This window comes from Lepidochelys olivacea, assembly GCF_965140295.1.
Source record: "Lepidochelys olivacea isolate rLepOli2 genome assembly, chromosome: 9".
Taxonomy (NCBI): domain Eukaryota; kingdom Metazoa; phylum Chordata; order Testudines; family Cheloniidae; genus Lepidochelys; species Lepidochelys olivacea.
In genome coordinates this window covers 56,407,480-56,433,507 of record NC_140419.1, presented here as the reverse complement: position 1 = coordinate 56,433,507, position 26,028 = coordinate 56,407,480, and the positions used below count along the sequence as shown (strand labels likewise).

The 26,028-nt window shown below is 49.2% G+C and overlaps 1 protein-coding gene across 4 annotated transcripts in view; it reads right to left on the bottom strand.

Moving 5' to 3' along the window:
- KIF1A (kinesin family member 1A) overlaps positions 1-26,028 on the bottom strand; it is a 223,114-nt gene that overhangs the window by 64,468 nt on the left and 132,618 nt on the right. For 3 of the 4 annotated variants that reach the window (XM_084639634.1, XM_084639635.1, XM_084639636.1), the window contains exons 23-25: positions 12,355-12,503; positions 5,414-5,592; positions 4,663-4,800 (exon numbers count right to left, since the gene is read on the bottom strand). In XM_084639634.1, the coding sequence (XP_084495760.1) occupies positions 4,663-4,800; positions 5,414-5,592; positions 12,355-12,503 (466 nt within the window). Of the gene's footprint in view, positions 1-3,396; positions 3,655-4,662; positions 4,801-5,413; positions 5,593-12,354; positions 12,504-26,028 lie in introns of all 4 variants that reach the window. The other variant, XM_084639637.1, reaches the window with a different exon arrangement.

The window sequence follows — 26,028 nt, the reverse complement described above, 5'->3', positions numbered from 1 at the left end:
GGTTCCTTTCAGCAGGAGTTTTGTAATGACCTCAGTCCATAGTGGCATTGTGTGTGGTCAGCATGTTCCATCATCAGCACTGAACTTGGTACTGGCTGTACAAAATTCCTCCCCCCACAACTTTTACTGTTGTTTGTAGTTCGTCTCCAGATTGCAAAAGCAGATTGATAGGGAGCCATCCCCAGCCTGAGTCTGAAGGAGCGCAGGGTGCAAGCGTCTACAGGACTGCATCACACTCATGCTCTGATCAGGGCCGGCTCCAGGCACCAGCGGTCCAAGCAGGTGCTTAGGGCGGCAGTGTTTCCGTGATGGCAGCAATTCGGCGGCAGCTCCTCTGTCCCGCCGGCCGTGGTGGCAATTTGGCGGCAGCTTCTCTGTTCTGCCGGCTGCGGCGGCAAATCAGCGGCAACTTCTCCCTTTTGCCATCCGCGGCGACAGTTTTTTTCACTGCTTGGGGCGGCAAAAACTGTAGAGCTGGCCCTGGCTCTGATGAATGGAGTGGCATAGGTTTGAAGAAAGCAAGGCCACTGTATTAACAATGTATTACCACACAGAGTAGCTCAGGTGCTTCTTCAGAGGGAGGGAACCAAGATTCTGTGACTATCCCTATGTGGTCAGCTTTGTTATCTGTACATTTGGCTCCAGTGCCCTCCCTCAGAGCAGAGGTTTGACTGCTGAGCTGAAATATCATCATAAAGCCTGGGTGATTCCTGCAGAAAGGGCTCAATCCTGCACCCAGGGAAAGCAATGACAGTGATCCCACTGACTGCAATAGATGCAGGATCAGGCCTCAAATGTCCAGAGGAACTTATGCATCTTGGAGCCTGAGCCAGCTCCCTCTGGAGTCAATGGTAATCTTTCCACTGACTTCAGCGGCAGTTGAATTGGGTCATTAAAGCACAAGGCAAGAACCAACTTTAAACCCCAATCTTACAAGGTGCTGAGCCCTTCCTGAGAGATTCAGAATATCTTCCATTCCCAGTGAATCACCTCATAAGATGGAACTGCAGGGTCAGAGGATCGGAATCCTCTTGAGTGTCCGGGATCAGAGGGAATTGAGTCTGGCGCCCACCTGAATGCTCTATGATGCCCTTATTGGAGATGGCTTTATTTTGGTGTCTGTGAATACATATCTGATTTTGGGCATCTTGCGGGAGGCCTCCTTAATGGGGAGGAATGTGGATCATAAGACTGTTAAGCTTCCATCATAACAGTCTGAAATTACAGGTGAGCACATCTTGAAGCAGACTGAAACCAGAAAGGTTGAAGAGGGAGGAAGAGGAAGAGAGGAATAGGGAGAGGGAGGGAATATGTCGCTAAAGGAAAAGGAAGGAGGGCAGAGAAACTAACCACAAGATTGGTGAGGTGCAAAGATGGCATGCTCAGACCAAAGAAAAGCCTTTCAAAAAGAAGACAAAAGTGAAATAACCCCCATTTTTTGCTCAAGCTTTGGAGAGAGAGCCAGCAGCTAAAAAAGAAAAAGAAAAAAAGAGAATAAAGAAAATAGGGGGGAAACTAATCAAAGACAAGGATCCAATCATAAACCAATCCAAGCACACTTCACAAGAAATGTGATCGGCACAGCTGCTGCACAGGGAAAGCCAATTCCGTATCTGACTCAAAAGAATTGGGAAGATTCAAAAGGCAAGACCTCCCAGGAACATCCCACAGGATGGGGGATTCGGTTCATCATTGTTGTATCTGGTAGTTTGGTTTGTTTGTTTTTAAAATCTCTGATTCCCCCAAGAGAAAAAAAAAGTGGAAGAACCCAGCTCTTTCGGTCTGAGGCTGCAGTGACTCTTATCCCATCTCCCTCTCTCTCTTTTCTGATCCCTTCTCCTCCCCTTCTTGCTCCCATTGCCCAAGTCCTATTGGCTGGAAAGGAGAACTCGGCTTCTTGCCTGGGTTTCTTGCTTTCACAAACATATTTGCAGCTCACGGGCCAAATTACGACCCAGTGTAAGTGGAAGCAATGCCACTGACTACAGTGAAGCTGCAGCTGCTTGCACCAAGTCTGAATTTGATCCATTTTTTAAAGGACAGGGCCTGGGACAATTATGGGCAAAACCTCTTCTTTCCCCTTGGAAAAGTCTGAAGCAGAACTGGGCTATCTGGTGCCATGCTTGGCAATTTCAGGTGGTTTTCTCTGGTAGAATGAAATGGTGGCCGATCAAATCAAACATGTCACCAATTTCACAAGATCTGGAGTTCTTTTCCAGAATGAACCATTGAAACAATCTGTATTCACTAGCAAAAGAAAATAAACAATTCTCTTTCTCTTTGGGCAGAGTCCACTCCCAGCCCTTCAGGGCAGAGAAGCTCTCCCCACTCCAGAGCTTTTCTCCAAACCACCTGAAAACTTCTGGCAGCTCTGATTCCCACACAACACTTTTCTACATGGCTCTAGTTCGAACCACTGCATAAAACAATTTTCAGCCATGTGCTAGCCAAAGCAGCAAGTGGAAATGTCACCACTTCACAGTAGTGGTGGCTTAAAAATATATGGCTTTAATTAAAAAAAAGATAAAATCCTCTCCCTCCACAGCCCTTGGTTTTAGCTTTTGAAGCCAAACTTATTCCCCACAGCTCTTCCCTGAGTCATCTGGGGAAATCCCACTCGCTATCAGCTGAACCTGCCTGTCTTTTAGTACTGGGCTCACTTTCCGCACCTCCCATCCCTTCCTCACACACCACTCGGGGCCACTGGCTGGCTCTGAATCCCTCTCCTAACGATCAGAACCAATGGGCCTTCTCTTACAGTTCACTGTGCTTGCGTTACACCTTGGTCTCGGCCATTCCACCACTCCCCGGAAGCCTGTACGTTCTCCTTTTGCTGGTGAGGATTTACGTCAGAGTCATGCATGGGATTTCCATTCCATGACTGCAATGATGTGACCCTCACAATCCCTGCAGGAGCAGAAGGCCACCCATTTTGCAGACATTTCATCATAAATGTTTCCAGCAGTAAATTAGAACCGAAACCCAAATGTGTTAAAGCAAAGGGAATGCTTTGGGTCAGTTCTGTGTCCCTCTGTGTCATCACCACACAATTTTCTGTCACATGAAACTCTTCTCTTTAAAGAGACCATGTGAATCCAGTGGCCACTCGATCCTGGTCCCCATTGACTCTGTGATACTTGTCTTGAAGCTCACTCTTTAAAGATGAGCTGGCTAGAATAGCCTCTCCCTTCTTCATTTCCTATCAACACTTGCCTTACCATCACACTGACCAGTGCACCTGCCCTGCTGGCCATCTCTTTAAGGACACTGTTCAGCTAGCCCATCCCGAGTGCCTGTGGAACGCATGCCCTTAACATGGGAACAGTGTCAGAAAGCAGTTCTCTCGTGCGAAAGAGCTAGTTCCTTCCCAGCATGCTCTCCTAAAACCTCACCAACCTTCCTACTAAACTGAACAGGGGGGAGCGGTCGTAAAATGGATCCCGGCCATCATACAGCGGGTACTCCGGAAAGATGTCTTCCTCCAGGTCCTCCTCCTCCTCCTCCTCCTCCTCCTTCCCCACGTGCTGCTCGTCAGCAGGCTCGGTGATGTCGGAGTCGGGGTTCGAGAAGGTGGGGGAGGGGGTGAGATCAGCCATGCGCTCGCTCATGCATGTGTTGAAAAGAGGAGAGCTGTTGCAGCCAGAGATATCTGAACTAAGGTTAGTACAACAAGATAGAAGACAGGTTAACACCAGCTATTCCAAACAGAAGAGAGAGAAAGAATAGGCTTTTTCTTTTACACCAAGGACCGTCGCTATTCAGGAGGGGAGAGGGAAATAAGACCTGCCTGTCCAAAGTGTCTTACAAAGAAGCCCCCAGTGTCGCCAGCTAACAAGTGTGGAAAAACTGGTGTGAAAGATGGGAACTGCCACCTCGGACTTTGCAGAGGATTCAGCAAAGCAGGAACGTAGCTCTGTCAACTAAGGCCCCGGTAGAGTGCCCACTGGCATCAAGGGGAGTCCTTCCATTGCTGTTAACTGGCAAGGATCAGGCCTTGAGTGCACCAAGGTTGGTCGCGTTCGGCAGCACCCTACTGACAGGTCCGGTCCCTTTGACACCTCCTAGCTGACAGCAGTGTGCCCTTCCAACTGGCAGGTGGGAAGCACATGAGGAGACACAGCACATACAGTACAGCACACCGAGAGATGTTCAGATGCCAATGAGCACGCCTGCGTGTGTGCACACAAACACACATCCATGGACATGGAAACCTGACAGCAGGGTCCTCAACCTGTCCCCTTTCCATCATGGGGAACATCCAACCCACCCGGAATCCCCCTCCCACGCTACAAGATGGTAAAGGCAGGGGGCTGCCACTCCCAGGTTGAGAGCCCGGGTCTTGTGGTTATTAGGCACAGCTTCAAAGAAGGCGATGAGAAGTTCACCACCAACTTGTTGTAGCAGGGCACCAAGTGCCTAGGTGCAGTAGGAGTCCCAGAAAATCACTCCTGAGCACCCATGCAGAGGGCAGAGAAAACTGATTGTGGAAAACAGTGCTCCTTAGATATTAGTTTGCTGCCTGGTGCAACCCTTTCACCCACAGCAACCACTATGGTCTCTCCGCACTGCACCAGTTGTCCCTATCAAACCAAGCAATGTTTCCTTCTGTGGGTATGTTTGGATTGCAGGTGGATTTAGAAAAAGGAGGAACAAGGCTCTCACCTGCCAACCAGTCTGAACCAGGGGAAACGGTCATAGAAGGGATCTCCGCCCGTCACAACGTTGTCACAGTCCTCAAGGATGCTAGAAGGCACTTCTGCTGCCCTGTCGTACATTTCACGCATCAGATCCAGCCTCTGTCTGCAAGAAGAAACAGAGAGAAACAGACGTATACAATGAGGTTTAAGGATCTAGAGCAGCTTCCAGCCCCTTGAGCATCGAGTCAGAGCCACACACACCATCCCCATACCACTGTACTTCTGGGGTATCCAATGCATTACAGCCACACACATCAGCCCCATATCACTATACTTCTGGGGTAAACAACACACAAACAACCTGAACTACAGGAACTGAATTCCAGCCCCCATGGTGCAGTTACCCTATGAAGGGGAAACCTCTCCATCCGTGCATGGTGTGGAGTGGGGAGAGCTATAACAATAGAGCTAATGGAACCATGGGGACCATATGAGTGAGGAGGTATCAGTTTAGATACATAATGAAATACAGGTCTATGTTATTTTGCCATGTATTATTGCTCATTGATCATTCTTGTTTATTTGTGAAGGCAGTGGTAATAAATGTGCAAGGAATAAACTCTCACTGATTGATGGGCGTGTGCATGCAACTTCAAACCAAGGGGCTAGGACCACAAGACAGGAGACTCCACAACTCTACTCTTCTTGTCCTGAATGTGCCAGCCCGCCCAGTACAATACAAGTGGCTGTGCCACAGTACCTCTGCCCTATTCTACCTGAGTTTCTCCAGAGTCCAGTAATGTGTTGCTCCATTCTTCTGGTCCTGCACTTCCACAGCCACAATGGTTCGTGGAAAGGGCCGTTTCTCTCGATCTTTGGCAGCATTGGGGGGCAGCAGGTCGGGAGGCAGAGGTGAGTAAAGAGTGTCTGTGAGGAGGACGAACTGGAACTGGACCTGGGAATGGACAGAGGGTTAGAGAATCAGTATGTGTGTGGAGGGCTCATGGTGAATGGGGATCCCCAGTAAGTGCCTTTGGACTGTTGGCATCCATCCACTCTGTATAACTCCTGAGATGCACAAAGGGCCACCCCTGACCTCTGGGTAAGCGGGTGTCAGTGACTTCCATGGAGTTACACGTGCTTACGCCAGGTTCGAATCTGACCCATTGCTTCTGGTAGAACCTGTAATATGGCTCATCTAGGAACACGTTTTCCAGTCTTTGAGAGTCCCAGTCATTGACCTCATTCACAGCTTTGCCATCTTGGTGGTACATGCAAGCTGATGAGACTCTACTAAAGCAGAGGGCTGCAGTTTCTGTCCCATGTGCTTACTGTCTGTGCACAAACACCTCTTGATTTGGTAATTACTGGGAAATGCACGTGCTTAGCTCTGCATCCAGCAACCATGGGGAAGTGGAGGCATCCAATTTCCTCCAAAAAATTGGAACGAAAACTCAGTTACATAACTCGGGGTAAAATCCCGGAGAGCCTGAGTGTGACAGGGACAATTTCCTGGTGCAAGTGCTGGAGGAACCAACTAGGGGCAGAGCTCTTCTTGACCTGATGCTCACAAACTGGGAAGAATAAGTAGGGGAAGAAAAAGTGGATGGGAACCTGGGAGGCAGTGACCATGAGATGGTCAAGTTCAGGATCCTGACAAAAGGAAGAAAGGAGAGCAGCAGAATATGGACCCTGGACTTCAGAAAAGCAGACTTTGACTCCCTCAGGGAACTGATGGGCAGGATTCCCTGGGAGAATAACATGAGGGGGAAAGGAGTCCAGGAGAGCTGGCTGTATTTTAATGTATCCTTATTGAGGTTGCAGGAACAAACCATCCCGATGTGTAGAAAGAATAGTAAATATGGCAGGCGACCAGCTTGGCTTAACAGTGAAATCCTTGCTGATCTTAAACACAAAAAAGAAGCTTACAAGAAGAGGAAGACTGGACAAATGACCAGGGTAGAGTATAAAAATATTGTTCAGGCATGCAGGAGTGAAATCAGGAAGGCCAAATCACACTTGGGGTTGCAACTGGCAAGAGATGTTAAGAGTAACAAGTAGGGTTTCTTCAGGTATGTTAGCAACAAGAAGAAAGTCAAGGAAAGTGGGGGCCCCTTACAGAATGGGGGAGGCAACCTAGTGACAGAGGATGTGGAAAAAGCTAATGTAGTCAACGTTTTTTTTGCCTCTGTCTTCATGAACAAGGTCAGCTCCCAGACAACTAAAGCAGCAGCACAGCATGGGGAGGAGGTGACCAGCCCTCTGTGGAGAAAGAAGTGGTTCAGGACTATTTAGAAAAGCTGGACAAGCACACGTCCATGGGGCCAGATGTGCTGCATCCGAGGGTGCTAAAGGAGTTGGTGAATGTGACTGCAGAGCCATTGGCCATTATCTTTGAAAACTCATGGCGATTGCGGGAGGTTCTGAATGACTGGAAAAAGGCTAACATAGTGCCAATCTTTAAAAAAGGGAAGAAGGAGGATCCGGGGAACTACAGGCCAGTCAGCCTCACCTCAGTCCCTGGAAAAATCATGGAGCAGGTCCTCAAGAAACCAATTTTGAAGCACTTAGAGGAGAGGAAAGTGATCAGGAACAGTCAGCATGGATTCACCAAGGGGAAGGCATGCCTGACAAATCTAATTGCCTTCTATGATGAGATAACTGGCTCTGTGGAGGAGGGGAAAGCAGTGGATGTGTTATTCCTTGACTTTAGCAAAGCTTTTGACATGGTCTCCCACAGTATTCTTGCTAGTAAGTTAAAGAAGTATGGGCTGGATGAATGAACTCTAAGGTGGATAGAAAGCTGGCTAGATTGTCGGGCTCAACGGGTAGTGATCAACGGCTCCATGTCTAGTTGGCAGCCGGTATCAAGCGGCGTGCCCCAAGGGTTGGTCCTGGGGCCGGTTTTGTTCAATATCTTCATTAATGATCTGGAGGATGGCGTGGATTGCACCCTCAGCAAGTTTGCAGATGACACTAAACTGGGAGGAGTGGTAGATACGCTGGAGGGTAGGGATAGGATACAGAGGGAGCTAGAAGAAAGAACGGTTACTTACCTTCTTGTAACTGTTGTTCTTCGAGATGTGTTGTTTACGTCCATTCCACATTAGGTGTGCATGCGCTGCGTGCACCAGCGTCGGAAACTTTTTCCCTTAGCGGCTCCCGTCGGGCAGGCGGGTCCCCCAAGTGGTGCCACTGTGCCGTGCAAAAATACCCCTGCCGCCCAACCCCCTCCGGGTCCTTCTTGCTGGCGACTCCAACAGTGGGGTAGGAGGGTCGGTGGTGGAATAGATGAGAACAACACATCTTGAAGAACAACAGTTACAAGAAGGTAAGTAACCATTTTTTCTTCTTTCAGTGCTTGTTCACATCCATTCCACATTAGGTGAATCACAAGCTTACCTCTGGAGGAGGGTAGGAGTCACGGAACAACTGATTGGAGGACCACTCTGCCAACTGCCACGTCCTCTCTGGCCTGCTGGTTGACCACGTAATGGGTTGTGAAGGTGTACACCAAGGACCAGGTGTCTGCTCTGCAGATCTCCTCCACCTCCATGTCCAGCGCCCGTACAGTGGCCTTCCCGCTCCGGGGTACTACGCACCAAGGAAGCCGGAGCCAGCGTTGGGCACTGCGGGCCCAGTGGCTGCAACGCGGCTTCCATCAACAACTGCTTTAAATGAAAGTATCTTTCTTTCTGTATTCTTGGCTTGAACGTCTTGCAAATCTTACACCGCTCAGTTTGATGTTCTTCCCCCAGGCAATGTAGACATGAGCCATGGGGGTCACTAACTGGCACAGGCTTGTGGCACGTGGCACAAGCCTTAAACCCATGGGCCTGCAGCATGCCCCATGGCCCGGGGTGGGTGCTGGAAGCCTTCAAGCACCTAATCACTTAATTGTCCACAACAAAGGTATGCTAACTAACTGATAACAGCTATTTATGAGAAAGGCTAAGGGACTGCTCTCATCCAAGAGAGAGAGGTTGTTCCAAAGCCGCCACGGACGATAAGAAGGAACCGGAGGGGGTCGGCAGGCAGGTGTATATATGCAAGGCGCAGTGGCGCCACTCAGGGGCCCTGCCAGCCCGACAGGAGCCACTAAGGGAAAAAGTTTCTGACGCTCGTGCACGCGACGCACGCATACCTAATGTTGGATGGACGTGAACAAGCACTCAAAGAAGAACTAGAGGATTCTAGAAGAACTAGAGGATTCCAGGCAGGGCAGAAAAGGTGGGGGAGCAGCACTGTATGTAAGGGAGCAGTATGACTGCTCAGAGCTCCGGTACGAAACTGCAGAAAAACCTGAGTGTCTCTGGATTAAGTTTAGAAGTGTGTGCAACAAGAGTGATGTAGTGGTGGGAGTCTGCTATAGACCACCGGACCAGGGGGATGAGGTGGATGAGGCTTTCTTCCGGCAGCTCACGGAAGCTACTAGATCGCATGCCCTGATTCTCATGGGTGACTTTAATTTTCCTGATATCTGCTGGGAGAGCAATACAGCGGTGCATAGACAATCCAGGAAGTTTTTGGAAAGCGTAGGGGACAATTTCCTGGCGCAAGTGCTAGAGGAGCCAACTGGGGGGGCGCTTTTCTTGACCTGCTGCTCACAAATCGGGTAGAATTAGTGGGGGAAGCAAAAGTGGATGGGAATCTGGGAGGCAGTGACCATGAGTTGGTTGAGTTCAGGATCCTGACGCAGGGAAGAAAGGTAAGCAGCAGGATACGGACCCTGGACTTCAGGAAAGCAGACTTCGACTCCCTCAGGGAACGGATGGCCAGGATCCCCTGGGGGACTAACTTGAAGGGGAAAGGAGTCCAGGAGAGCTGGCTGTATTTCAAGGAATCCCTGTTGAGGTTACAGGGACAAACCATCCCGATGAGTCGAAAGAATAGTAAATATGGCAGGCGACCAGCTTGGCTTAATGGTGAAATCCTAGCGGATCTTAAACATAAAAAAGAAGCTTACAAGAAGTGGAAGGTTGGACGTATGACCAGGGAAGAGTATAAAAATATTGCTCGGGCATGTAGGAATGTTATCAGGAGGGCCAAATCGCACCTGGAGCTGCAGCTAGCCAGAGATGTCAAGAGTAACAAGAAGGGTTTCTTCAGGTATGTTGGCAACAAGAAGAAAGCCAAGGAATGTGTGGGCCCCTTACTGAATGAGGGAGGCAACCTAGTGACAGAGGATGTGGAAAAAGCTAATGTACTCAATGCTTTTTTTGCCTCTGTTTTCACTAACAAGGTCAGCTCCCAGACTGCTGCGCTGGGCATCACAAAATGCAGAAGAGATGGCCAGCCCTCTTTGGAGATAGAGGTGGTTAGGGACTATTTAGAAAAGCTGGATGTGCACAAGTCCATGGGGCCGGACGAGTTGCATCCGAGAGTGCTGAAGGAATTGGCAGCTGTGATTGTAGAGCCACTGGCCATTATCTTTGAAAACTCGTGGCGAACCGGGGAAGTCCCAGATGACTGGAAAAAGGCTAATGTAGTGCCAATCTTTAAAAAAGGGAAGAAGGAAGATCCTGGGAACTACAGGCCAGTCAGCCTCACCTCAGTCCCTGGAAAAATCATGGAGCAGGTCCTCAAAGAATCAATCCTGAAGCACTTGCAAGAGAGGAAAGTGATCAGGAAGAGCCAGCATGGATTCACCAAGGGAAGGTCATGCCTGACTAATCTAATCGCCTTTTATGATGAGATTACTGGTTCTGTGGATGAAGGGAAAGCAGTGGATGTATTGTTTCTTGACTTTAGCAAAGCTTTTGACACTGTCTCCCATAGTATTCTTGTCACCAAGTTAAGGAAGTATGGGCTGGATGAATGCACTATAAGGTGGGTAGAAAGCTGGCTAGATTGTCGGGCTCAACGGGTAGTGATCAATGGCTCCATGTCTAGTTGGCAGCCGGTATCAAGTGGAGTGCCCCAAGGGTCGGTCCTGGGGCCGGTTTTATTCAATATCTTCATAAATGATCTAGAGGATGGTGTGGATTGCACTCTCAGCAAATTTGCGGATGATACTAAACTGGGAGGAGTGGTAGATACGCTGGAAGGGAGGGATAGGATACAGAAGGACCTAGACCAATTGGAAAATTGGGCCAAAAGGAATCTGATGAGGTTCAATAAGGATAAGTGCAGGGTCCTGCACTTAGGACGGAAGAACCCAATGCACAGCTACAGACTAGGGACCGAATGGCTAGGCAGCAGTTCTGCGGAAAAGGACCTAGGGGTGATAGTGGACGAGAAGCTGGATATGAGTCAGCAGTGTGCCCTTGTTGCCAAGAAGGCCAATGGCATTTTGGGATGTATAAGTAGGGGCATAGCGAGCAGATCGAGGGACGTGATCGTTCCCCTCTATTCGACATTGGTGAGGCCTCATCTGGAGTACTGTGTCCAGTTTTGGGCCCCACACTTCAAGAAGGATGTGGATAAATTGGAGAGAGTCCAGCGAAGGGCAACAAAATGATTAGGGGACTGGAACACATGACTTATGAGGAGAGGCTGAGGGAGCTGGGATTGTTTAGCCTGCAGAAGAGAAGAATGAGGGGGGATTTGATAGCAGCTTTCAACTACCTGAAAGGGGGTTCCAAAGAGGATGGCTCTAGACTGTTCTCAATGGTAGCAGATGACAGAACGAGGAGTAATGGTCTCAAGTTGCAGTGGGGGAGGTTTAGATTGGATATTAGGAAAAACTTTTTCACTAAGAGGGTGGTGAAACACTGGAATGAGTTACCTAGGGAGGTGGTAGATCTCCTTCCTTAGAGGTTTTTAAGGTCAGGCTTGACAAAGCCCTGGCTCGGATGATTTAACTGGGAATTGGTCCTGCTTTGAGCAGGGGGTTGGACTAGATGCCCTTCTGGGGTCCCTTCCAACCCTGATATTCTATGATTCTATGATTCTATGATTGTGACAAAAGAAATCTGATGAGGTTCAACAAAGACAAGTGCAGAGTCCTGCACTTAGGATGGAAGAATCCCATGCACTGCTACAGACTAGGGACCGAGTGGCTAGGCAGCAGTTCTGTAGAAAAGGACCTAGGGGTTACAGTGGACGAGAAGCTGGATATGAGTCAACAGTGTGACCTTGTTGCCAAGAAGGCGAATGGCATTTTGGGATGTATAAGTAGGAGCACTGCCAGCAGATCGAGGGACATGATCATTCTCCTCTATTCAGCATTGGTGAGGCCTCATCTGGAGTACTGTGTCCAGTTTTGGGCCCCACACTACAAGAAGGATGTGGAAAAATTGGAAAAAGTCCAGCGGAGGGTTACAAAAATGATTAGGGGTCTGGAACACATGACTTATGAGAAGAGGCTGAGGGATCTGGGCTTATTTAGTCTGCAGAAGAGAAGAATGAGGGGAGATTTGATAGCTGCTTTCAACTATCTGAAAGGGGGTTCCAAAGAGGAAGGATCTAGACTGTTCTCAGTGGTAGCAGATGACAGAACAAGGAGTAATGATCTCAAGTTGCAGTGCGGGAGGTTTAAGTTGGATATTAGGAAAAACTTTTTCACTAGGAGGGTGGTGAAGCACTGAAATGGGTTACCTAGGGAGGTGGTGGAATCTCCTTTCTTAGAGGTTTTTAAGGTCAGGCTTGACAAAGCCCTGGCTGGGATGATTTAGTCGGGGTTTGGTCCTGCTTTGAGCAGGGGATTGGACTAGATGACCTCCTGAGGTTCCTTCCAACCCTGGTATTCTATGATTCTATGAGAGAAGGTGCTTACTTTCTTCTTCAGCTCCACACTAATGGCATTGGCCTCCTTTAAGAAAATTGCATTGCCCCACAGCAGGTCCCGGAGCGATGTGAATTGGTACCACTTCCACTTCCTGAAGGCCCAGAGGGCCAGCTCAAACTCCTGCTCAGTCCACTGCACTGTTGAGACAAAGAGACAAGGTCACTTCCTTCAAAGGACACCCCCAACACTCCTCTGCCTACCACCACTAACACCGACACTCACGCTGCCTTGATTCCATCCAGGCTGTGGAGAGGATTTCAGAGATTCCAAGGCAACCAAGGACCACTGTGATCAGCTAGTCTGACCCACTGTATAGCGCAGACCATAGACCTGCCCCCAAATAATTCCTAGAGCAGAGCTTTTAGAAAAACACCCAGTCTTGATTGAAAATTCGCCAGTGATGGAGAATCCACCACAACCCTTAGTAAATTGTCCCAATGGTTAATTCCTCTCACTGTTAAAAAATTATGTCTTATTTCCAATCTGAGTCTGTCTAGCTTCAATTTCCAGAGATTGGATTGTGTTTGACCTTTTTCTGCTAGATTGAAGATCCCATGATCATGTATTTGCTCCCCAAGTAAGTACTTATAAAATGTGATCAAGTCACCCCTTCACCTTCTCTTCGTTAAGCTAAATAGACTGAGCTCCGTGAGTCTATCACTACAAGGCAGGTTTTCTAATCCTTTAATCATTCTCGTGGCTCTTCTTTGACACCTCTCCAGTTTATCAACATCCTTCTTGAATTGTGGGCACCAGACCTGGACACAGTGTTCCAGCAGCAGTCAACCTCAGTGCCAAAGACAGGTAAAATAATTTAGCTAATCCTAAGGATTCCCCTGTTTATACATCCCAAGATCGCATTAGCTCTTTTGGCCACAGCATCACACTGGGAGCTCGTGGTCAGCTGATTATTCTCCACAACCCCCAAATCTTTTTCAGAGTCCCTGCTTCCCAGGATAGAGCCATCCTGTAAGTGTGGCCTGCATTCTTTGTTCCCAGATGTACACAATTACAGCTAGCTGTGTTAAAACTCATATTTGCTTGTCTCATGTTTACCAACTGATCCAGATCTCTCTGAATCAGTGACCTGCCCTCATCGTTATTTACCACTCCCCCACTTTCTGTGTCACCTGCAAACTTTACCAGTGATGATTTTATGTGACTGGCTCTGAAATAGAGGCACATGAGGAAATACAGTTTTCTCTTCTTGTCCTAATAACTGTTCCACACACAAGTCAGGAGGGCATCAAAGTGCAAGGTCCAAGAGAAATACCACAGACACACAAGGAGGGCATAAGCCAAAACTAACTCCACTCTGTCAGCAGCTGTCATAAACATACAGCTAAGGGGAGCATAAAATCCCTCCTTTGCCTGTAAAGGGCTAAGAAGCTCAGATAACCTGTGTCATAAATATAAAGAGAAGGGTAACCACCTTTCTGTATACAGTGCTATAAAATCTCTCCTGGCCAGAGGCAACTTCCTGTTACCTGTAAAGGGTTAAGAAGCTCAGCTAACCTGGCTGGCACCTGACCCAAAGGACCAATAAGGGGACAAGATACTTTCAAATCTTGGGGGCAGGGAAGGCTTTTGTTTGTGCTCTTTGTTTATGTGGTTGCTCTCTCTTGGGACTGAGAGAGGCCAAACAGAAATCCATCTTCTCCAACCCATCCTAATCCAAGTCTCCAGTATAGGTACACCAGGCAAGGCAGATTAGTTTATCTTTTGTTTTATGTGAATTTTCCCTCTGTTAAGAGGGAGGTTTATTCCTGTTTTCTGTAACTTTAAGGTTTTGCCCAGAGGGGGGATCCTCTGTGTTTTGAATCTGAATAGCCTGTATTTTCCATCCTGATTTTACAGAGATGATTTTTACCAGTCAGAACCTGACTGATTTTTCCATTGTTCCAAGATCCAGAGGTTTGGGTCTTTGACGATTTTGTAACCAGTTGGTGAGGATATTATTCTCAAGCCTCCCCAGGAAATGGGGTGTGTAGGGCTTGGGGGTATATTTTGGGGGAAGACGTCTCCAAGTGGGCTCTTTCCCTGTTCTTTGTTTAAAACACTTGGTGGTGGCAGCATACTGTTCAAGGACAAGGCAAAGTTTGTACCTTGGGGAAGTTTTTAACCTAAGCTGGTAAGAATAAGCTTAGGGGGTCTTTCATGCGGGTCCCCACATCTGTACCCTAGAGTTCAGAGTGGGGAAGGAACACTGACACTGACCTCATGCTATTTCTTCATCTCTGTGCCTTATCCATTTGTATGCTGCTTCTTGTTAACTGCACATCAAGAAGCACTAGGCAGTACTAACATGAACGCAAGGAGTATGGAGAATGGGGTGTGTGAGTGCAGTGTGAATATCTGCTGTAACCATTATAATAGCTGTGTCAGAATCCAAAGCAGATACTGAAAATGCTGGAAAATGAGCAGCGCTCTAGCCCCTGAATTCAGACAAGAGTGATTTAACAAGCAACAATCTTGACCCTTTGCCTCCTTCATTCAGCATTATAATCATCCCCCTTGTGGCATTCCACACACTGTAATACCACAGCTTCAGACACCTACAGTTATTTGATATTTTGATACTTAAATGAGGAAACTTTTGGGAAAGGGGGAGCCTATACAGGAAGAATGGGCTCCACCTAAACCAAAATGGAACCAGATTGCAGGCACTTAACATTAAAAAGGTCGTAGAGCAGTTTTTAAACTAAGGGCTGGAGGAAAGCCGACAGGTGTGGAGGAGCACATGGTTCGGACATCCCTTAGGGGAGGATCTATTAATAGATAATCTCTATGTTCTAGTGAGGAGCAGAGGATGGAAAATGATAAAATACAGGCAGGGTCTGATCAGAAACAGTCAAATAAAAAAAGTCCCATTCAATTGCATCATTTAATGGCAGACAGCTAAAAGGAACAAGTTTTTAAATTGCTTATATACCAATGCTAGAAGTCTAAATAATAAAATGGGTGAACCAGAGTGCCTCATATTAAATGAGGATATTGATATAATAGGCAACACAGAAACTTGGTGGAATGAGGATAATCAATGGGATACAGTAATACCAGGGTACAAAATATAACAGAAGGACAGAACAGGTCATGCTGGTGAGGGAGTGGCACTATATGTGAAAGAAAGCGTAGAATCAAATGAAGTAAAAATTGTAAATGAATCAAACTGTACCACAGAATCTGTATGGATAGAAATTCCATGCTCTAATAATAAGAATATACTGGTAGGGATATATTACCGACCACCTGGACAGGATGGTGATAGTGACTGTGAAATGCTCAGGGAGATTAGAGAGGCTATTAAAATAAAAAACTCAATAATAATAATGGGGATTTCAATTATCCCCATATTGACTGGATACTTGTCACCTCAGGACAGGATGCAGAGATAAAGTTTCTTGACACCTTAAATGACTGCTTCTTGGAGCAGCTTGTCCTGGAACCCCCCAGAGGAGAGGCAATTCTTGATTTAATCCTAAATGGAACACAGAATCTGGTCCAAGAGGTGAAGATAGCTGGACTGTTTGGTAATAGTGACCATAATATAATTAAATTTAATATCCCTGTGGCAGGAAAAACACCACAGCAGCCTAACATTGTAGCATTTAATTTCAGAAAGGGGAACTACACAAAAATGAGGAGGTTAGTTAAACAGAAATTAAAGGGTACAGGGTCAAAAGTGAAATCTCTTCAAGTGATGTGGAAGCTTTTTAAAGACACCATAATAGAGGTTCAACTTAAATGTATACCCCTGTCAAGGTTCCCTCCCCACTCTGAACTCTAGGGTACAGATGTGGGGACCTGCATGAAAGACCCCCTAAGCTTATTTTTACCAGCTTACGTTAAAAACTTTCCCAAGGCACAAATTTCATCTTGTCCTTGAATAGTATGCTGCCACCACCAAGTGATTTAGACAAAGAACAGGGAAAGGACCACTTGGAGTTCCTATTTCCCCAAAATAGCCACCCAAGCCCTTACACCCCCTTTCCTGGGGACGCTTGAGAATAAACAAGATGAGCACAAACCAGACTTGGATTTTTAAGACCCAAAAAACCCAGTCAGATTCTTAAAAAACAGAACTTTATTAGAAGAACAAAAAAAGATAAGAGAACAACTCTGCAAGATCAGAATGGAAGATAATCTTACAGGCAGTCAGATTCAAAACACAGAGAATCCTTCTAGGCAAAACCTTAAGTTACAAAAAGACACAAAAACAGGAATACACATTTCCTCCAGCACAGCGAATTTCACAAGCCAAAACAAAGAAAACCTAACACATTCTCTAACTAGATTTACTTATAAACACTGGAATGCGTTACCTAGGGAGGTGGTAGAATCTCCTTCCTTAGAGGTTTTTAAGGTCAGGCTTGACAAAGCCCTGGCTGGGATGATTTAACTGGGAATTGGTCCTGCTTTGAGCAGGGGGTTGGACTAGATGACCTTCTGGGGTCCCTTCCAACCCTGATATTCTATGATTCTATGATTCTATACTTACTAACTTTACAGGAGTTGGAGGGCTTGCATCCTTGATCTGTTCCCGGCAAAGGTATCACACAGACAGACAAAAGCCTTTTCCCCCCTCCAGATTTGAAAGTATTTTGTCCCCTCATTGGTCATTTTGGGTGAGGTGCCAGCCAGGTTACCTGAGCTTCTTAACCCTTTACAGGTAAAAGGACTTTGTCTCTGGCCAGGAGGGATTTTACAGCACTGTATACAGAAAGGTGGTTACCCTGCCCTTTATATTTATGACAACCCCAAATTAAAAAACAGTAAAAAAAAAGAGCCACCGTGGCTAAACAGTGAAGTAAAAGAAGCAGTGAGAGGCAAAAAGGCATCCTTTAAAAAGTGGAAGTTAAATCCTAGTGAGGAAAATAGAAAGGAGCATAAACACTGGCAAATGAAGTGTAAAAATACAATTAGGAAGGCCATAAAAGAATTTCAGGAACAGTTAGCCAAAGACACAAAAAGTAATTGCAAAATTTTTTTAAGTACATCAGAAGCAGAAAGCCTGCTAAACAACCAGTGGGGCCACTGGACAATCGAGGTGCTAAAAGAGCACTCAAGGACGATAAGGCCATTGCGGAGAAACTAAATGAATTCTTTGCATTGGTTTTCACGGCTGAGAATATGAGGGAGATTCCCAAACCTGAACCATTCTTTTTAGGTGACAGATCTGAGGAACTGTCCCAGATTGAGGTATCATTAGAGGAGGTTTTGGAACAAATTGATAAATTAAATAGCAATAAGTCACCAGGACCAGATGGTATTCACCCAAGAGTTCTGAAGGAACTCAAATGTGAAATTGCAGAACTACTACCTGTAGTCTGTAAACTATCATTTAAATCAGCTTCTGTACCAGATGACTAGAGGATTGCTAATGTGACACCAATTTTTAAAAAGGGTTCCAGAGGTGATCCTGGCAATTACAGGCCTGTAAGCCTGACTTCAGTACTGGGCAAACTAGTTGAAACTATAATAAAGAACAATATTGTCAGACACAGAGATGAACATAATTTGTTGAGGAAGAGTTAACATGGTTTTAGTAAAAGGAAAAAGACAGTTACCTTTTCCGTAACTGGTGTTCTTCAAGATGTATTGCTCATGTCTATTCCACAATAAGTGTGCGTGCTCACCACGTGCACCGGTGTTGGAAGTTTTTCCCCTAGCAGTACCCATAGGGGAGTGCCCCTAGCGATCCCTGGAGTGGAGTTTTCATGGCGCGGTATAAGGGGTGCTGCGTGCTCCCCCTACCCTCAGTTCCTTCTTGTCAGACAACTCCAACAGAGGGGAAGGAGGACAGGATGTGGAATCAACATGAGCAACACAACTCGAAGAACACCAGTTACGGAAAAGGTAAGTATTTTTTCTTCTTCGAGTGATTGCTCATGTGTATTCCACAATAGGTGATTCCAAGCTATATCTGTTGGAGGTGGGTAGGAGTTCACAAATTCTCGGTACGGAGCACAGCCCTGCCAAACCCGGCACCTTCCCTGGTCTGGGAGACGATCGCATAATGAGAGGTGAACGTGTGAACTGAAGACCATGTAGCAGCCCTGCAAATGTCCTGAATGGGGACATGATCTAAAAAGGCAGCCAATAAGGCTTGCGCCCTAGAGGAGTGTGCCCTCACAACTGACGGTGGAGGGATTCCCACCAAGTCATAACAGGTATGGATGCACGAGGTGATCCAATTGGAGAACTGCTGAGTGGAGATCGGCCGACCCCTCATGCATTCGGCCAAGGCGATCAACAACTGTGAAGACTTCCTGAATGGCTTAGTCTGCTCCAGGTAAAAAGCCAGAGCCCGTTTCACATCCAGCTTGTGGAGACGGCGCTCCTCGCTGGACACATAGGGTTTGGGGCAGAGGACCGGCAGGAAAAGGTCCTGACCCATGTGGTAGGCAGAGACCACCTTCGGGAGGAATGAAGGATGTGGGCGGAACTGGACTTTATCCTTATGGAACGGGGGCTCAGAGGTCAGGGCCCTGAGTTCCGAGACCTGCCTAGCTGACGTGATCGCCACCAGGAAGGCCACCTTCCATGAGAGGTGCGACCAGGAGCACGTAGCTAGTGGCTCAAACGGGGGGACCCATGAGCCAGGCCAGCACCAAGTTCAGATCCCACTGCGGGACTGGGGGTCTAACGTATGGGAAGAGATGATCCAATCCCTTAAGGAATTGGCCAGTCATGGCATGGGAGAATACCACATGCCCCTGCACCGGCGGATGGAAGGCCAATATGGCCGCCAAGTGTACCTTGACAGACCCTGGGCTCTAAGGTGAAGGAGGTAGTCCAAGATTAGCTGGAACCAGGCAGCCACGGGGGAAATGCCCTGCTCAGCCACCCATCAGGAAAACCAAGTAGACTCGGCATGTGGAGGGTTGCCTGCTTTCCAAGAGGATGTGCTGTACTCCTTCCGAGCACGTGCTGTACTCCTTCCGAGCACGTCCTTTCCTCCCAGTCTAACCATTGAGCTGCCACGCCGTGAGGTGGAGTGCCGCTAGGTTGGGATGGAGGAGGCAGCCCTGGTCCTGAGAGAGGAGGTCTGGGTGGGACGGTAACAGCCACGGTGGGGCTACCACCAGGCTCGTGAGGGTCCCGTACCAATGCTACCTGTGCCACACCGGGGCAATCAGGAGGACCCAGGCCCTGTCTGTCTATCTTTTCCAGGACCTTGCTGATCAGTGGAAACAGGGGAAAGGCATAGAGAAACTGGCCTGACCAGGACAGGAGGAAGGCATCAGAGATAGCGCCCTGTCCCAGCCCCCACAGAGCAGAACCGGGGACAGTGACGGTTCTGCCGAGTCACGAACAGGTCCACCTGGAAAACAGGTTCACTCTTGGAAAACTCTGTGCAAAACCTCTGGGTGATGACACCACTCATGCTGAGAGGAGAAGTCACTGAAGTCCTGTGAGTTCCGGGCGCCCGGTAGGTGATAGGCCTGTAGGCAAATGTCATGGGCTATACAGAAGTCCCACAGCTTGAGGGCTTCCAGGCAGAGAATCGGGCCTCCCCTTGCCTGTTGATGTAAAACATCGAGGCTGTGTAGTCCGTGAGAACCATGCCCACCCTGCCCTCCAGGTGTGAGCGGAAGGCCATGCAAGCCAGCCATATCGCCCCGAGCTTCTTGACGTTTATGTGGAGGGCCAGGTCCTGTGCAGACTACAGACCTTGGGTCTGAACGTCTCCCACATGGGCTCCCCACCCCAGGTCTGATGCGTCGGACACCAGCTCCATTGATGGGGGAGGACCATCATTGTAGGGAGGCGATCACCGGTTCAGGCACAGTGAGGACCTTGTCCATCCTGTCTCTGGCCTGGGAGAACATCAAGACCAACCAGAGCTGGAGGGGCCTCACCCTGAGTCTGGTGTGACAAACCAGATATGTGCACGCCGACATGTGACCCAAGAGTTGGAGAAACGCTCTGGCTGTTGTCACTGGAAACCTTGTGACTGTGTCGATGAGCCCTTTCAGGGTCTTGAACCTGTCAGGTGGGAAGGAGGCTCTGGCCGACGTGGCGTCCAGAACTGCCCCAATAAACTCTATGTGTTGTACCGGAACTAATGTGGACTTGGTGTCGTTTACTAACAGGCCCAGAGTGGTGCACGTGGACAGAAGGAGCACCACATGGTCCCGCACCTGCGACTGAGAGCTGTCCTTGACCAGCCAGTCATCCAGATAGGGGAAGATCTGGACCCCACGGTGCCTGAGGTAGGCCGCCACCACAGACATACACTTTGTAAATGCCCTCGGGGCAGTGGACAGGCCAAACGGGAGGACGGTAAATTGGTAGTGTTCCTATCCCACCTTGAAACGGAGGAAATGTCTGTGCCCCTCGAATATATGGATGTGGAAGTATGCATCCTGCAGATCGAGGGCGGCGTACCAGTCCCCGGGATCCAGGGAGGGAATGATGGAGGCCAGGGAGACCATGCGGAACTTGAGCTTCACCATGTACTGGTTCAGGCCTTGCAGGTCCAGGATGGCCCTGAGCCCCCCATTGGCCTTCGGAATAAGGAAATAGCGGGAGTAGTACCCTTTGTGTCTGAACTCTGCTGGCACCACCTCCATCGCTCCTAGGCCAAAGAGCTGCCCCACCTCCTGCTCGAACAGAGCCTTGTGGGAGGGGTCCCCCCGGAGGGACGGGGGAAGAGGGTGGTTGGGCGAGGTAGAGGTAAACTGGAGGGTGTAGCCCTGAGAGATGGTGCTGAGGACCCATCGGTCTGAGGTCAGCCGTGACCACTCCTGGAGAAAAGCACACAACCGGTTGGAGAAGGGAGGCTTTATTGAGGGTAGATCCCTGATGAGAACTAGTGGGTCGCCCCTGGGCATTCAGTCAAAACTGCTGTTTCCCTGCCTGTTTGCCTTTGGAGGACCAAGGCTGGGGGACAGACCGAGACTGTCTCTGTGGCCGTTTCTTATAGTCCCCCGACTTTTTATACGGGGGCTCGTATTTAGAGTGGGTGGCCTTGGTGGGAGCCTGCCATGGTTTAAACTTAAGTCAAGCCGGAGCCAGAACATAGAGGCCAAGAGTCTTAAGTGTAGTGCAGGAGTCCTTCAAGCCATGCAGTTTTATGTCTGTCTCCTTTGCAAACAGAGCCTTGCTGTCAAACGGGAGGTCCTGTAAGGAGCTCTGCACCTCACCGGATAGCCCCGACAGTAGGAGCCACGATGGCCTTCTCATGGACACCACGGAGGTCATGGACCACGCGGCTGTGTTCGCTGCATCTGCCGCTGCCTGCAGGGTTGCCCTGGCAGCCGCTGTACCCTCCTCCACCAGAGCTATGAACTCTTTCCTGTCACGATCATGGAGGAAGTCCTCAAACTTGGGCAGAGAGCCCCACAGATTGAACTCATACCAGTCCAGGAGAGCCTGATGGTTCACCACCCGTAACTGGAAGCTTGAGGACGAATAAATTTTTCTCGCAAATGAATCCAGCCTCCTGGAATCTTTATTTTTCAGAGTAGGGGCTGGTTGGCCCTGCCATTCCCTGTGGTTGACCGATTCAACCACCAGGGAGTTAGGAGCAGGGTGGGTGTAAAGGTATTCATGTCCTTTGGCGGGCACAAAATACTTGCATTCCACTCTCTTAGAGATGGGGGCCAAGGAGGCCGGGGTTTGCCACAAGGCATTTGAAATTTCTGCCACCCCTTCATGGAGTGGCAAGGCCACCCTGCCCAGGACCAAGGCAGTCAGGATGTTAAAAAGGGAGTCCAAGGGCTCCTCCACCTCCTCTGCCTGAAGGCTGAGGTTAATGCCACCCTTTTCAATAGCTTCTGGTGGGCTTTAGAGTCCTCCTGCGGGATGGAGGGAGGAGGGGCCGTAATCACCTCATCAGGGGAGCGTGAGGAGGTAGGTGCAGTATTTTGTGTGTCCACCGGCACCGGAGGATCCACCCCCTGGTCGCTCTCCGGGCATGGCGCCAAAGATGCACGTCCCACTGACTCCTTCCTTGGAGGCCGGGAGAGGGAGGCCGATGGCCCTTTTGAGGCTCCAGCCACTGAGCAAACCCCACCGGGGCTTGTGTCAGGGCCCACCGTGCCCACTGGTACCACTGTGCTGGCCACGGGGCCCAGGGCCAGTGCACCTGCTGTGGCACTGGCGGAGCAGGCTGTTCGGTCTGGCTGGCCTGACCCATCAATGGACGACTACGAAGGGAGGCTGGGTTGATGTACGACCTGCTGCTGTCCCTGGACAAGGAGGAGTGGCGGTGCCAGGAGTGGTGCTGACCACGAGACCGCGACCCTGACGTGGAGGAATGGTACTGCCGGTAGCAGCTGCTCTGCGATAGGCTCCAGCGGGAGGATCCACGACGGCAATCGGCGCCCAAGGCTAAGGAAGCAGTGCTGTGGCAGGGTCCTGGAGCGAGACAATGAACGAGAACGGTGTCAACATTCGTGTTGTGACTGACTATGATAGCCCTTTTGAGAAGAGGACCTTCGGCGTTGTCTGCCTCGGTCCTGTCGGTATCCGCTCCTTGAGGCAGAGCGGTGCCTGGAGTCTCTGTCAGACGGAACCCAGCCAGACAACCTAGTGGGGGTCGACAGTGACCTGCATGGACTACTCACAGGATGGTCGCTGAGCGATGAACAGCATTGGGAACATTCCCTCGACTGAGAACGGTACCGAGTCGGGAGCGACTGTGGAGATCCCAGCGGCGGCTTGCCTCTGGACCACGGGGCCAACATTGGCGGTGCTCCTGGTACCGGCATGGACATAACATCCTGAGCCGCTTGCAGGGCTTCTGGAGTGGAGGGCATCCAGACATCTGGGGAAACCTGCTTCAAACGGGCCGGGCTACTCTGCTCGACCTGAGTCGGAGGCCTAGAGGCCGACGGGGACCGAGGACTTCCCAACATGGGTCTTGCCTCTCCACCAGTCTTGCTCCGGTGCCACGGCGGAGAAGGCCTATTGTTAGCCTTCTTGGTGTGCCCCACAGACGGGGAACGGAGCCGACTGGTAGATGGCACCGGTGGGTCGCCGCGTACTGACACCGTGGTACCCGGTGCCGACTCGGAGCGGCGCGCCAGAGTCGGGATCAATGCCGACTCCATCAGGATGGCCTGAAACCTAATGTCTCTCTCTCTCTCTCTCAGTCTGAGGCTTAAACGACTTGCAAATCTGGCAGCGATCGCTGAGATGGGTTTCACGCAAACAGCATAAGCAAACAGTCTGTGTGCGGCTCACTCAGTGGCATCTGTCACCTACAAGTGTTGCACGACTTAAAACCTGGGGCACGGGGCATGCCCCTCCCCGGATGAACTAACTAAACTAAAATTAATCAAATTACTAACTGCAGGTAACATACACTGAATGAACAAGAGTTCTGGGGACGATCTGCAGCAAAGCTGGAGCAGAGCAGTTCCGAAGCACCTTCACTGGTGGCAAGTAGGAATTGAGGGTGGGGGGAGCGTGCAGCGCCCCTTGTACCATGCCATAGAGGCGCCACTCCAGGGGTCGCAAAGGACCCTCCCCTACGGGTACTGCTAAGGGAAAAACTTCCGAAACCGGTGCATGTGGCGAGCATGCACACCTTTGGTGCAATACACATGAGCAATCACTCGAAAAAGAATCATGCCTCATGAATCTACTAGAATTCTTTGAGGGAACAAGCATGTGGACCGAGGCAATACAGTGGACATAGTCCCACAGTATTCTTGCCAGCAAGTTAAAAAAGTAGGGATGGGAGGAATGGACTATAAGGTGGATAGAAAGCTGGCTAGATTGTCAGTCTCAGCAGGTAGTGATCAATGGCTTGATGTCTAGCTGGCAGCCGGTATCAAGCCGAGTGCCCCAGGGGTCGGTCCTGAGGCCGGTTTTGTTCAACATTTTTATCAGTGATCTGGTTGATGGGATTAATTGCAGATCATTAATAATCTGGAGGATAGCGTAGATTGCACTCTCAGCAAGTTTGTAGATGACACTAAACTAGGAGGAGTGGTAGATACGCTGGAGGGTAGGCATAGGATACAGAGGGACCTAGACAAACTAGAGGATTGGGCCAAAAGAAATCTGATGAGGTTCAACAAGCACAAGTGCAGAGTCCTGCACTTAGGACGGAGGAATCCAATGCACTGCTACAGACTAGAGACCGAGTGGCTAGGCAGCAGTTCTGTAGAAAAGGACCTAGGGGTTACAGTGGACGAGAAGCTGGATATGAGTCAACAGTGTGCCCTTATTGCCAAGAAGGCCAATGGCATTTTGGGATGTATATGTAGGGGCATTGCCAGCAGATCGAGGGACGTGATCGTTCCCCTCTATTCGACATTGGTGAGGCCTCATCTGGAGTATTGTGTCCAGTTTTGGGCCCCACACTACAAGAAAGATGTGGAAACATTGGAAAGAGTCCAGTGGAGGGCAACAAAAATGATTAGGGGGCTGGAGCACATGCCATGAGGAGAGGCTAAGGGAACTGGGCTTATTTAGTCTGCAGAAGAGAAGAATGAGGGGGGATTTGATAGCTGCTTTCAACTACCTGAAAGGGGGTTCCAAAGAGGATGGATCTAGACTGTTCTCAGTGGTAGCAGATGACAGAACAAGGAGTAATGGTCTCAAGTTGCAGTGGGAGAGGTTTAGGTTGGATATAAGGAAAAACATTTTCACTAGGAGGGTGGTGAAGCACTGGAATGGGTTACCTAGGGAGGTGATGGAATCTCCATCCTTAGAGGTTTTTAAGGTCAGGCTTGAAAAAGCCCTGGCTGGGATGATTTAGTTGGGGATTGGTCCTGATTTGAGCAGGGGGTTGGACTAGATGACCTCCTGAGGTCCCTACCAACCCTGATATTCTATGATTCTATTAAGAATCCCATGCACCGCTACAGGCTGGGGACAGACTGGCTGAGCAGCAGTTCTGTAGAAAAGGACCTGGGAATTACAGTGGACAAGAAGCTGGATATGAGTCAGCAGTGTGCCCTCGTTGCCAAGAAGGCCAATGGCATATTGGGCTGTATTAGAATAAGCATTGCCAGCAGATCGAGGGAAGTGATTATTCCCCTCTATTCGGCACTGGTGAAGCCACACCTGGAGTATTGTGTCCAGTTTTGGTCCCCCCACTACAGAAGGGATGTGGACAAATTGGAGAGAGTCCAGTGGAGGGCAATGAAAATTATTAGGGGGCTGGGGCACATGACTTATGTGGAGAGGCTGAGGGAACTGGGCTTGTTTAGTCTGCAGAAGAGAAGAATGAGGGAGAATTTGATAGCAGCCTTCAACTACCTGAAGTGGGGTTCCAAAGAGGATGGAGCTCGGCTGTTCTCAGTGGTGGCAGATGACAGAACAAGTAGCAGTGGTCTCAAGCCACAGTGTGGGAGGTCTATGTTGGATATTAGGAAACACTATTTCACTAGGAGGGTGGTGAAGCACTGGAATGGGTTACCTAGGGAGGTGGTGGAATCTCCATCCTTAGAGGTTTTTAAAGCCCAGCTTGACAAAGCCTTGGCTGGGTTGATTTAGTTGGTGTTGGTCCTGCTTTGAGCAGGGGATTGGACTAGATGACCTCCTGAGGTCTCTTCCAACCCTAATATTCGATGATTCTATGATTCTAAGTGATAGAATCATAGCTCATTCCCTGTAGTTTCTGGCAAACAGAGGCTAGGGACACCATTCCTGCCCACCCTGGCTAATAGTCATTGATGGACCTATTCTCCATGAATTTAT